The sequence below is a fragment of the Triticum aestivum genome, chromosome 4A, assembly GCF_018294505.1.
Source record: "Triticum aestivum cultivar Chinese Spring chromosome 4A, IWGSC CS RefSeq v2.1, whole genome shotgun sequence".
NCBI classification, from domain to species: Eukaryota; Viridiplantae; Streptophyta; class Magnoliopsida; order Poales; family Poaceae; genus Triticum; species Triticum aestivum.
Genome location: NC_057803.1, coordinates 169842602 through 169856251, shown reverse-complemented (window position 1 = coordinate 169856251; position 13650 = coordinate 169842602). Strand labels below are relative to the sequence as shown.

The following is a 13650-nucleotide window of genomic DNA, read 5'->3' as shown; positions in this document are numbered from 1 at the left end:
TATGTTTCGACATTTTTGCTAGTCATTCACCAATAAAAATATTTTCGCTAGAGGTTGTTGTAGAAGCTGCCTATATTTGAAGAGAAGCCCGTATTGGCTCGCTATGGACCTTCTTCTGAATCGAATTAGGGTAGCTAATCAAGGTCTAAATTGTCCTACAAGTAATATCACTTGAAATACATAATACTCCAATACTTCCTCTGCAAGCTTAAAACGCAATGAAGGAAAACGAATTAAGCCCTCTTCCACAAGAAAACCCCAAAAGGCAACATGTTTTTTTCCTTGACGAGAAGGCCAGACGCGTATGTACACACGTATATATTTTGCAAAAAGGAGGGAAAAAAAGTGAACCCAGCCCTACCGTTTTACCCTAGCGCCCCCGGCCACCCCGGCTCGTACGCCTTCCCCCGCACCACCCTTTATATATTCTCTCGCACCGCCATCGTCCCTTCCGATCCAACCTCCTCTCCTCTCCTCGCCGCTACGCATCAACCGCTCGCGCCTCGGCGGGTCCTTCGTCTCGCACCACCCCTCCCTTTCCCCGGCCGTGCAATGGCGGACCTGGCGCTCGGCGCGGGGCCGGAGGAGATTTGGCGGCGGCGCGCCAAGACCAAGATCGTCTGCACCCTCGGCCCCGCCTCGCGGTCCGTGGAGATGTGCGCGCGCCTCCTGCGCGCCGGCATGTGCGTCGCCAGGTTCAACTTCTCGCACGGATCCCACGAGTACCACCAGGAGACCCTCGACAACCTCCACAAGGCCATGGACATCACCGGCATCCTCTGCGCGGTCATGCTCGACACCAAGGTCTGCATGCCCCTACTTCTTGTATTTCAAGCCAATTTGCGCGCTCTAGGTTTACCTTGTGATTGGCTTGTCATATATCATAGGAACTACTTGACCCGATCTATTTTTTGTGCGCATATTTTCCTTTTCATTCTGATGTATTTATTGCGTAAAATAGCTTATATGCATGGAAAGTAAATTTCCAATTGTGCCTGTACCTTTTTTGGACGACAGGCGTAGCAATGAGCACAAAACTTCGTCCTAGAGGTCTTACATTGTCATACAGATAGTTCCTAGTTTGGATTTGTTGTGCCAGCTTGCATACAATTAGGCGTCTTCAGTGTTCTGAAGACAAATGCCGAGACAAGAAATCTAGTGTGTTATATTGAACAATGTGAATTTGTATTGTCCTCTGGACAATTGTTCCTTCATGGATTGGTAGCTTTGGGCTGTGGCAGCTAGGCCTAGCAAATTTGTTTTTTCATGCTAAATGTTGGTGTCCAAATTGGCAGATCATAATGTGTCCCGTTCACAGTTACTTCGAATGTATGGTGTACTGGTTGTTTTGCTATATAAGGTTGCTGTCAGATGCATTAATAGTGCTAACCACTCCCTGATTAAATCTTTTGCGCTATATTCTAATCATACTATATGAATGTATGACATATGTTCAGAAGTCCTTTTCTGTAGTCGACTACACATATAAATCATCCATATCCATATCCGCAAGATTGTATAGTCGACTACACATGTATCATATCACCATCTCGCCCTGATTACAGGCGGTTGGTATTAATCCTTGCTATACAGATCCAGAAAGTGCCATATACTGTTCATTTGTGGGCTGAAGAAATATGATCGGACCTTTATAACACCCAGAAACATATGCCTTCCGCAAAAGAGGCAGTGTAACACCATCGGGTGCCATGCAATTCAAAGGGATGGTTTCTTGTACCATGTGGTTTAACACTTTTTGTGTGCGTCTGTGATAGTTCAGGATATATAAAATATTCTTGATGCTTTGTAGGTTCCCACACGTACCAGCTTGTACAAGCAACGAAAGAAACACACACCTCTAAGAAGAAATGCTGTTATATACATGTATAGTATAGAAACCAGATTGGTCGTTCAAGCTACCACTTTACTGGTTCATTAGTAGCACCACAATTTATTAGTATACCTTGTGTAGAAAAGTTTAAGTTTGCAGCTATATATGATTGTAAAAGTCTAAACATCAAGAAACTGCACGTCATAAAAACGTGCAATGACCAATGTGCAATTCACCTATCCTTTGGCTTGTTATTCATGTTTCATTTGGTGGCTCTATATTATTGGTCTGTTTATAAATTGGGGTTGACTTTGAAGGTGAGTGATTTTGTGATCGATAGTAGTACTGGCCTGGATTTTAGTACCTGATGAAATGCATTATATACAAGATATAATTTACTTGTGGCATACGTTTTGCAGGATCTAGCCAAGTAGCCAATGCACTAGATATTCATTCGCTTGGATGATATATAGATTATGAATTATTAGCTTTCCAGCTTGCATATCAGGATTACTTCATTCTACTTACTAAAAACTGCTTTCATGACCTTGTGCCTAGAAATCTATTTGGACAGCATTATTTATTTTCTCAACTATGCCAATCTACTGTCTTTGTTACAGGGACCAGAAATTCGCACAGGCTTTCTGAAAGACGGCAAGCCTGTAAAGCTGAATCAGGGGCAAGAGATTACCATAACCACAGATTATACCATCCAGGGTGATGAGACCATGATTTCCATGAGCTACAAAAAGTTGGCTGTAGACGTGAAGCCTGGGAGCACTATACTATGTGCTGATGGCACCATCACGCTCACAGCGCTTTCTTGTGATCCTGAGAAAGGTCTAGTTCGCTGCCGATGTGAGAACTCTGCTCTCCTAGGTGAGAGGAAGAATGTCAATCTTCCTGGCGTCATTGTAGATCTCCCAACACTTACAGAAAAGGACAAGGTGGATATCCTACAGTGGGGAGTGCCAAACAAGATCGACATGATAGCACTCTCGTTTGTACGGAAAGGATCAGACCTTCAGATGGTCCGAAGTGTGCTCGGTGAGCATGCCAAGTCAATCATACTTATGTCCAAGGTATGTTTATGCCCACAGGCTTGCATTTTATTTGAGGTTGTTTTATTGCTGTTGTCTTATGCTAGTTTCTTACGTGCAGGTTGAGAATCAGGAAGGTGTTGCTAATTTTGATGACATACTTGCAAATTCAGACGCCTTCATGGTTGCACGAGGAGATTTGGGTATGGAGATCCCGATTGAGAAGATTTTCTTTGCTCAGAAGGTGATGATCTTCAAATGCAATCAACAAGGAAAGCCTGTTGTCACTGCAACCCAGATGCTGGAGTCGATGATCAAGTCTCCCCGCCCTACACGGGCAGAAGCAACTGATGTCGCCAATGCTGTCCTAGACGGAACTGACTGCGTGATGCTTAGCGGCGAGACTGCAGCAGGGGCATATCCAGAGTTAGCAGTGCAGATAATGTCCAGCATCTGCTTAATGGCAGAGACCTATGTGGATCACGGTGCAGTCTTCAAGTTGATTACCGCAGCAGCACCAGTTCCTATGAGCCCACTTGAGAGTTTGGCATCGTCAGCTGTTCGGACGGCTAATGTCTCCAAGGCATCGCTTATCTTGGTCCTCACGAGGGGAGGTACGACTGCAAGGCTCGTCGCGAAGTACAGGCCAGCGATGCCAGTATTGAACTGCGTGGTTCCAGAGCTGAAGACCGACAATGATTTTGACTGGACTTGCAGCGACGAGGCTCCTGCAAGGCAGAGTCTCATAGTTAGGGGCCTCATTCCAATGTTGAGTGCCGCTACCGCAAAGGCTTCTGATACTGAGGCCACCGAGGAGGCCGTCAGTTTTGCCCTGGATTATGCCAAGAAGCTCGGCCTTTGCAAGTCAGGAGATTCAGTTGTTGCGGTGCATCGTCTCAGCGCATCATCTCTCGTCAGGATCTTGACAGTGAATTAGTGTCAGGTGAGGTTGGCTCATGGGGACAAATTTTGTTAGGTTGTTATCGGATCCTCGCTATCATTTTGTTGGCTCATCCCACGTCGTGAGTCCTATATTACGTCTTGTGTTCAGCTACGCATAGTAAAGAGTTGGTGTCGCCCATTCTGAATATCCTTTGCTAAATAATACATACTCTCCCTACTCAATATATATGCCAGTTCGTTCAGTATGTTGTTTGGCTGCCTTTATACAAAGATCATATGTTGCGGCGTTGTGCTGTGGTTATTTTTTACTGTACACACAGCTGAGCAGGTTGCTTTTAGAAGAGTTTTGTGACAGAGACCTCTTGCATTAAGAAAAGAAGAGGATTTGTATTTGCAAGTTGCAATCGCAGGGCGTTAGTCAAGGCGACAAAACTTAACTCTCGAAACTTTGAATAACCTAGGACTTTGTATCATAACCTCTAGAAAGACTCTATGGTCGAGAGGAATTAGAATATTAACCTCTTGAAAGAAAGGAAGAATGCTCGATATAACGTATTTTGAAATGTCACAATTCTGACAAAAAATTCCGTGTACATCACAAAACTTCGTGCGCACAGAAGGTTGATATGTGCACCCCAGAATTTGGAATTTTTTTACATTTTAAAATGTTTTTTTTACCGGTGGCAGGAGCATATGCTCCCATGTGTCAAATGTCAAAGTGAATTTCAATATACAAAATGTTCTTATAAAACCAATCTGCAACCCTCAACCCTGAATCCTTTTCCTTGTTCGGAAGTCTCCACCTTTTTTCCACTCCACCAGACTAACTAAGACCAATTGAGATATGTTTTCTAATTTAACACTTTTCATTTATGAAAAGATTGTCCTTTTACCAAACATATGCAAATGAAAGCACGTCTTATAATAAGAAGAAATCTTTCTCGGTATCAATCCCCTTGCCCCTCATTCTTTGAGAATGAGGATAATCCTTTTCGACTTAACATTTCTTCATTTGTAATCTAGGCCCTTCTATCTTCTGACTTGAGTTAGGGCATCTCCAATGCAAACCCTTAAAACGGACACGGTTTTTGTCCGCGGATAGTGGTATGGTAGCCAACCATCCAACGTTGCACGTATACATTGCAAACTGGATTTGAACAAAACTAGATGAATTTCATGCAAGCCAAATGATTTTCGTCTAAGCTGGACCAATCCATTACATTTTCCACATATTTTGACTAAAGTGTATCAGACTGGGCTTTTAAACCTAGTATAAATGATTGCCGACCGCGGCAGTGCTCGTTTCTCGTGACATGTCTTCCCATGTCCGCAAGCACACCGACCGGCCGTGAGCCCAGGGAAGCGAAGCTGTAGGAGGGGAAGAATAGGAGTGGCTGATGACTCCCTCTTTAATGAGATTATACGAGCAAATGACTGGACCAAAATATGCTAGGGGAGCATGTACTATTGATGGGGGAATGTTCCGTACGGATTCTAGATGCCCTAAGAAAACTTTGTAAGAAGATATCACGAGAAATAGTTGATGATCAAACTATTATCTTAAAATAAGTTGTGGCAGTGTCCCATGTGCTACTTTTCCTCGCCTGAGTCCGCCTTACCCATGGTCGCTTGCGCCTCCTCTTCCTCCAGGTCGTCCCTCTCCGCCCGCAGGACACGCAGCCGGCATCGCTAGCGGCGGATGTCATGGGTGCTACGCATGGACTCGTACAACGCCTGCAGCTCATCCATGTGAATGACGACATTGTCGTTCGATTGCTCGTCGATGATTTGCCCCTCCGAGAGGTTGCTCGTCCAGGAGCCGGAGGTTGTAGCTTTCGTCCTCCTATGTCTATCGGAATGTCGATACTGGTTGTTCCTACTGCTATTCCGCCATTACGGTGTCGAAGTGCTCTCGCGCCTGGTCCAGGGTGACGTCGACATGGGCCGGTGAGAGCGATGGCGCCGGCTCGTCGTTGTACGCCTCGTCCATCGTCTCGTCGGTGTCATTGCTCTTCGGCGAGCTCGTTGGCAAGCCAACCTCTATCCAACAGGCTCAACGGGCCTGCCAGTTGGCCGCAATTCCGGAAAGCTCTTTCTTCTGTTCGATGAAAAGGTTGTCTAACTAAACTTTGGAGCTCGAGGTCATGGCGAACATGGTGTACAGAGGAGATCGGGAGCGGGGATGTGGTTCAGATCTTGCCGGGCCTGGCCATGAATAAATAAAAGGCGCCAGCCAGATCAAGCGGCGGGCTATGTGAATGCGGACGCCGGAGTGAGTTTCTCGGCGGTCATGGTTGTTTAATGTTTGCAGACGGACGGACGTGGTGGCATTTAAATGCGGAGAGAGTCGTCCAATCAAGTCTCTCCCGCATTGAACAGGCGTGGATACCGGGACGCGGCATGGACGATGCTCTCGGCCGGCGCTCGTCGCTTCAATGCTGACCAGTGAGAAGTCGCGTCCGCTCTTGGCCGACATGAATACGGCGCTGGCGCTCTGGAGTGGCGCTGACCGGCAAGAATGCGCAGTAACTGCTTCGCGTGGGAAAGGGCGCAGATGAGGGACATGGTTGTGGGTGGGTCCATGGTGTCCGATGAGTATGTGGCAGTAGTCCGGACACCCGCAAAGCCCCTGGATTGTCTCTGTTTCGCAGGAAAACATACGTTCGAACCAATCCGCCGGCCAATAAGGTATCACCTTGGAGGGTAAATCATGTCCGGACCACTCGGTCTGAACGGATGCCAGCGGTCTGAGTATCTACGTTGAAGATGCCCTTACAGCCTTTAAATTCGAGTGAAACGAGCCTTCGACTAGTCACAGATCCGACTGCCCTTTCACTATTACTCCCTCCGTTCATAAATCTTGCATTCTTAATAAGTTGGTCACAATTCTCTTGGCATGTAAAGTGTCCACCTCAACTCCTCACTAAGCAATGCATTTAAGTCATGCACACATGCCAACTCAGCTATCATGCCATATTAGCAAGCATGCTATTAAACTACCGAATCTGCTCTACTTAATCGGTACCATCTGTCCACAGCCACGACCACATGCCATGTCATCACTTATGTTTTTAATTTTTCTTCTTTGCTTCAGTTTACTAACCGTGAGTCCATTATCTCCTCCATGCAAAAAGAAGCAGCAGAAATGGTTGGTTGTTCACATGCCCATTATCTCATTGATATTTAACTTCTCCACGAAACTATCACATGAGTTTTTCTAATAAATAGCAACGACCTCATCACCCAACAAGGATTCATGATTCTTTCCTTCCCTTGTTCGATCTCTTTCGCATAACCCAGACCAACATGGGTACTCTACGACTATACATACCTAGAGGTTCAGAGGCTGACATTGGTTTGGAAAGACGATGGTACTGATTTTGCCGTCGTCGTGTACAACGTCAGTGCCGAGATAGGGACAACAACGAGGCGGGAGAAGAGGGCGAAGCGCTACATGTCATCGACCGTGCCAGCCAAATCGAACGGGGCGCCGCGACCGCAGGGCGCACTGCCGCTGAGGATGTTGTCGCGGGCAACACCATGAAGCCGCCTCAATCAGGCCATCTGGCCCTCCTTCTCCCGCAGTATCATGCAGCTTAGTGTTAGACTATGTATAGCTTATGTACCTATGTACGTATATGGTACATATTGTAACACAACCATTATATATAATGAGATAAGCCACCCCTAGAGGGTTGTGCTGGTTCCCCAAAACTTATTGTCTTACATGGTATCACGCTAGGTTACGATCGCTTCCGCTTCTAAACCCTAATACCCGCACCGCCGCAGCCGCCGCCGCCTTCACCGCCGCCGCCGCGCCACCGATCGCGCCGCCGCCATGTCGAGCGCCGCCACCACCGGTTCCACTGCTGCGGGCTTCCTCCCGGCCTCTCTTGCGGCTCTGCTCAACCTCCCGCTCGATGCCGCCTCTGTTCCGGCTCCGATCGGGACAAGGAGCATCGGCTCCGTCTTCTCCACGCCGCCGGCGCCCTCGCTTGGGCGTGACCTCGTGGTCCACACCGCGGCGCCGCCGTCCGCTGCGGACTCCGCAGGCGTCGTCCCGCCGCTCCTGCCGCAAGCGGATCACACTGCCCCGCTGGCGGGGTTGGCGGCGTCCGCCCCGGCCGCGGGCCTTGCGGCGTCCGCACCGGCCGCGAGCTTTGCGGCGCCCGCCCTGGCTGCGGTCCCGCCTCCTCCCGCATCGGCTTCGGTGCCTCCGGCTGCCTCCATGGTGTTTGCACCCCAGGCAGCCTCCTCGATGGGATTGTCTTCGCCGCCGCCGTTTCACTTCGGTCATCTCATCACCATCAAGCTCTCCGCCGACAACTACATCTTCTGGCGTGCGCAGGTTCTCCCGCTCTTGGGGAGTCACTACCTGCTAGGCTACGTCGACGGATCGCTTCCCTGCCCACCCGCGCTGGTAGACAGCGTGCACGGTCCGGTCTACAATCCGGCCCATCGCGTCTGGACGGGGCAGGACCAGGCGAACCTCTCCTCCATCCAGGGGTCGCTCTCGCCGGCAGTTGCCGGCCTTGTTGTCTTCGCGAAGACGTCTCATGAGGCCTGGACCATCCTTGAGCGCACCTTTGCAGCGCAGTCCCAGGCTCGTGTCTCTGCACTCCGTCGTCAGCTTGGAGAGTGTCAGAAGCTTGACTCCACTGCCACTGAGTTCTACAACAAGGTCAAGGGCCTCGCCGACACATTGGCCTCCATTGGACAGCCCCTCACCGACTCCGAGTTCAACTCGTTTATTGTCAATGGTCTTGATGAGGAGTATGATGCCTTAGTCGAGATCATCAACGAGCGGGGCAACTCGACACCCATGCTGGCACACGAGGTTTTCTCTCGGCTCCTTCTCACTGAGCAACGGGTCGAGACTCGCCGCACCAGGGGCACTGGCTCCCTCTCGGCCAACGCCGCCACCAAGGGTGGCCGCTCTTCTTCATCACCCCGGTCTCCCTTGGGGCTGCCACCGTCGCCCGCCTCGGCCCCCCCACCTACTGCGACCTTACCGGGGGCTGGCGGTCCACGTGTGTGTCAGCTTTGTGGCCGCGATGGGCACTGGGCCTCCAAGTGTCATAAGCGCTTCCAGCGAAGCTTCCTTGGTCTTGGCAATGACGGCAAAGATACACGCAACAATGCCCGTCAGGTCGCCATGGCTGATCGTCCCGCGCCGCAGAAGCAACAGGGACACACTCAGTCCTACTCCATCGATCCACACTGGTACATGGACTCTGGGGCGACAAAGCATCTAACCAGCAAGATGGGGAAGCTTCACACTCGTGAACCCTATCATGGCTCCGACAAGATCCACACCGCCAATGGAGCAGGTATGCACATCTCTCATATTGGTCAAGCATCTCTTCTCACTAGACATGCCAATAGGAGTCTTCAGCTTCGCAATGTTCTCCGAGTTCCATCTGTGACCCGTAATCTTCTTTCAGTTCCTAAACTCACACGTGATAATAATGTGCTTTGTGAATTTCACCCTTTTGATCTTTTTATTAAGGATCGGGGCACGAGGGACATTCTTCTTAGTGGGCGGTTGTGCCAGGGCCTCTACCGTCTGGAGCATCCTGGTGTCGCTCGTGTTTTCAGTGGAGTTCGGGTCTCTCCGTCACAGTGGCATGCTCGTCTTGGTCACCCGGCCACACCTATTGTCCGTCATATTTTGCGTCGTCATGAGCTTCCTAGTTTGTCTAGTCATAAAGATGTAGCAGTGTGTGATGCTTGTCAGCAGGGGAAGAGTCATCAACTTCCTTTTTCGGAGTCCAGTCGTGAGGTGAAACATCCTTTAGAACTTGTGTTTTCAGATGTATGGGGTCCTGCTCAGACTTCTGTCAGTGGTCATAATTACTATATCAGTTTCGTTGATGCTTATAGTCGCTTTACCTGGCTTTACCTTATTAAACGCAAATCTGATGTGTTTGATATTTTTGTTCAGTTTCAAAAACATGTTGAACGTCTTCTCAAGCACAAAATTGTTCATGTCCAGTCAGACTGGGGGGGCGAGTATCGCAACCTCAACTCTTTCTTTCAGTCGCTTGGGATAGCTCATCGTTTAGCATGTCCACATACACATCAGCAGAATGGTTCAGTCGAACGTAAGCATCGTCATATTGTTGAAGCTGGTCTTACTCTTTTGGCCCATGCATCTGTTCCGTTTCGGTTTTGGAGTGATGCTTTCACCACTGCATGCTTTCTCATCAACCGTACTCCTACTCGTGTTTTAAACATGAAGACTCCCATTGAGGTTCTCCTTAATGAACAACCTGATTATACCTTTCTCAAGGTATTTGGGTGTGCTTGCTGGCCGCATCTTCGTCCATATAACAAGCGCAAGCTTGAGTTTCGTTCTAAGAAGTGTGTTTTTCTTGGCTATAGCTCTCTTCATAAAGGTTACAAATGTTTTCATGTTCCCACTAATCGTGTCTATATATCTCGGGACGTCCTGTTTGATGAGCATATTTTTTTCCCTTTGCCAACCTTCCTGTGTCCACTGTCGAACCACCATCCCTGCATTCATCCTCTGTTGCTTCTGACCAATTTGATGATGTTGCATACTCTCCTTTGCTGTTACCTAACCATGGTGCAGGAACCGGACGTGGAGCTCGTTTGGAGCTGTTGGAGGATTCACCATCATCATCGTCGTCTTCTGGTGGGCACGTCGATCGCCCTATGTTGCATGGCATCGATTCGCGTGCCCATGCATGGTCACCCGACGAGCCCGTCGCGCCGAGCATCTCCACTGCTCGGTCCGTTTCGCCAGCGGCCGCCGAGTCGCCCGCGGCTCGGCCCGTCACGCCGTCTTCGCCTGCGGCTCGGCCCGTCATGCCGTCTTCGCCTGCGGCTCGGGTCCTCACGTCGCCTTCATCAGCGGATCGGCCCGCGACACCGGCCGCGCCACGGCCCACTATGCCGAGCTCGCCATCGGCCCGGTCTGTGATGCCGGAGTCGCCAGCTGCTTCGTCTGCTCTGCCGGTTTTGCCGGTGGGTCGGCCTTCTTCGCCAACCGAGTCCGAGGCTACCGTGACTGGCTCCTCGTCACCGGCTGACTCGTCAACGTCGCCGTCCTCCAGCCCGTTGCAGGCTGCTCCGTCGACCTCGGTGGTTCCTGTGTCCCGACCACATACACGCAGTCGCAGTGGCATTTTCAAACCTAAGGAACGTAAGGATGGTACGGTTGCTTGGTTGGCTGCTTGTTTGGCTGCTGCTGTTGCGGATCCATCTTCTGAGCCTCGCTCATATCAGGCTGCCCTGCGCATTCCACATTGGCGAGAGGCTATGGAGCAGGAGTTTCATGCTCTTCTTCGTAACAAGACATGGACTCTCGTTCCTCCACCACCACGGGTAAATGTTATTGACTCAAAATGGGTATTCAAAGTGAAGAAGCATTCGGATGGATCTATTGAGCGTTACAAAGCGCGACTTGTTGCTCGCGGTTTTCGGCAGCGTCATGGTCTTGACTATGAGGACACCTTCAGTCCTGTCGTCAAGCCTACCACTATTCAGCTTCTTCTCTCCATTGTTGTTTCTCGTGGTTGGTCACTTCGTCAACTTGATGTGCAGAATGCTTTTCTACATGGATTTTTGGAGGAAGAGGTTTATATGAAACAGCCGCCTGGTTTCTCTGATCCTGATCGTCCTGACTATATCTGTCGTCTTTCCAAAGCACTATATGGTTTGAAGCAAGCTCCTCGTGCCTGGCATGCCCGCCTTGCCTCTGCCCTTCGTGCTCATGGGTTTGTGCCGTCTACTGCTGACACTTCGTTATTTCTTCTACAGAAGCCAGAAGTCACTATGTATCTTTTGGTATATGTCGATGATATTATCCTTGTCAGCTCTTCTCAGTATGCTGCTGATGCTCTTGTCTGCTCTCTTGGTGCTGATTTTGCGGTCAAAGATCTTGGGAAGCTTCACTACTTTCTTGGAGTTGAGGTCACTTCTCGTGCTACTGGTCTTGTCCTTACGCAGAAGAAGTACTCCTTGGAGTTGTTACAGAGAGCTGGCATGCTGAAGTGCAAACCGACCACCACACCCATGTCGTCTACCGACAAAATAACAGCTGTTGATGGTGAGCTTTTGTCTCCTGCGGATGCCACAGAGTACAGGAGCATTGTTGGTGGACTTCAGTACTTGACGATCACGAGACCAGATATCTCTTATGCTGTTAACAGGGTTTGTCAGTATCTTCAGGCTCCCAGAGATACTCATTGGGCTGCTGTTAAACGCATTCTTCGTTATGTTCAGTTCACCCTGACATTTGGTATGCATATTCGGCCGACTTCCTCTCGGGTCCTTTCGGCCTTCTCTGATGCAGATTGGGCTGGTAGCCCAGATGATAGGCGATCCACGGGGGGTTATGCAGTATTCTTTGGCTCTAATTTGATCGCCTGGAGTGCTCGGAAACAAGCTACTGTGTCATGTAGCAGTACTGAAGCTGAGTACAAGGCTGTGGCTAATGCTACTGCAGAGATTATTTGGGTGCAGTCTTTGCTTCAGGAGTTGGGTTTGTCTCAACCACAGCCTCCTATTCTTTGGTGTGATAGCATCGGTGCTACATACCTTTCTGCAAATCCAGTATTTCATGCCCGAATGAAACACATTGAAGTTGACTATCACTTTGTACGGGAACGTGTATCACAGAAGCAACTCCAGATCAAGTTTATCTCATCTAAGGATCAACTTGCAGACATCTTCACTAAGCCTTTACCGCTACCACAGTTTGAGGCTTGTAGGCGCAATCTTACCCTTCTCAGTTCTTTAGAAAGTGGCTAAGATTGAGGGAGGGTGTTAGACTATGTATAGCTTCTGTACCTATGTACGTATATGGTACATATTGTAACACAACCATTATATATAATGAGATAAGCCACCCCTAGAGGGTTGTGCTGGTTCCCCAAAACTTATTGTCTTACACTTAGCAGAGTCACGCATGCACGTGTCCCACATCTCTTATTGTTTCTCCACCACTCATCATTAGTCTGAGATCGATATCCGCTACACGAGCAGGTCATTGCATTGCGTCACCGTCGCTAGGACACCTGGTTGGCCTCCGCCCGCACACTCCACCTACTCCTCACAACATCTGTTGATTCAACTGCGACACATCCAGATGTTGTAAAGGGGAGAAACAACCTTTAGATACAGCTCTTAAATCTCGTCCTTCATTTGTGTTGTTTCTAGCATAAACTGCCACGACGCCTATTTTACGATCTAAATGCTATACATACATATAGCACTATGTAAGTTCAACGAAGTCACATACCCGAGAAAGTTAGAGAACTGATCGTACTAAGTTGATTTTAGAGTTACACATTAAATTCAAGTCATCTTCTATTGCAAAACATTTTTTATTTTTATTTTCTTACCTTTTTTTCTTCATACCGTGTGCTCCTTTCTTTCAAATTGTTTATTACACTACCATCTAACTGCAACGCGCGTGTATTGTCTAATATAAGATGTTTCGGATATTTCAATATGGACTATATACAAACTAAAGTGAAGGAACAAATGTACTAATACATGTTTATATGCATCCAATTAAAAAAAATAGAACATCTTATATTTATGAACAAAGGGAGTATCAAGCACACTTCACATTTGCCAGAACTGTACAGTCTGAATTTGAACTAAAACCACGATGAGTAATTTCAAACGGAGGGAGTATTACTTAGTGCGTGCTTGGAATCGATGTAATTCGATACGGGGGTGTTTCACTTATACACGTATTGTATTGTACCGGCCGCTGAGCAATTTACGTCTGGAAATGAATCGGTGGCCGAGACGTGTATTATTTACAAATGTGTATTTAAAAGAAAAACGAAAATCCAAACAGGGCCTTAGCATCTTGCAAATCTGTCCTGAGCAGAGACA

At 48.5% G+C, this 13650-nt stretch overlaps 1 protein-coding gene across 1 annotated transcript; it reads left to right on the top strand.

Annotated features, from left to right (window-relative positions):
- Nucleotides 1-383: 383 nt before the first annotated feature.
- LOC123085742 (pyruvate kinase, cytosolic isozyme) lies at nucleotides 384-4016 on the top strand. Its single transcript, XM_044507438.1, has 3 exons — nucleotides 384-804; nucleotides 2452-2913; nucleotides 2993-4016. Exons 1-3 carry the CDS (start codon nucleotides 553-555, stop codon nucleotides 3806-3808), a joined length of 1530 nt encoding a protein of 509 aa, XP_044363373.1. The 5' UTR covers nucleotides 384-552; the 3' UTR covers nucleotides 3809-4016.
- The last annotated feature ends 9634 nt before the right edge of the window (nucleotides 4017-13650 follow it).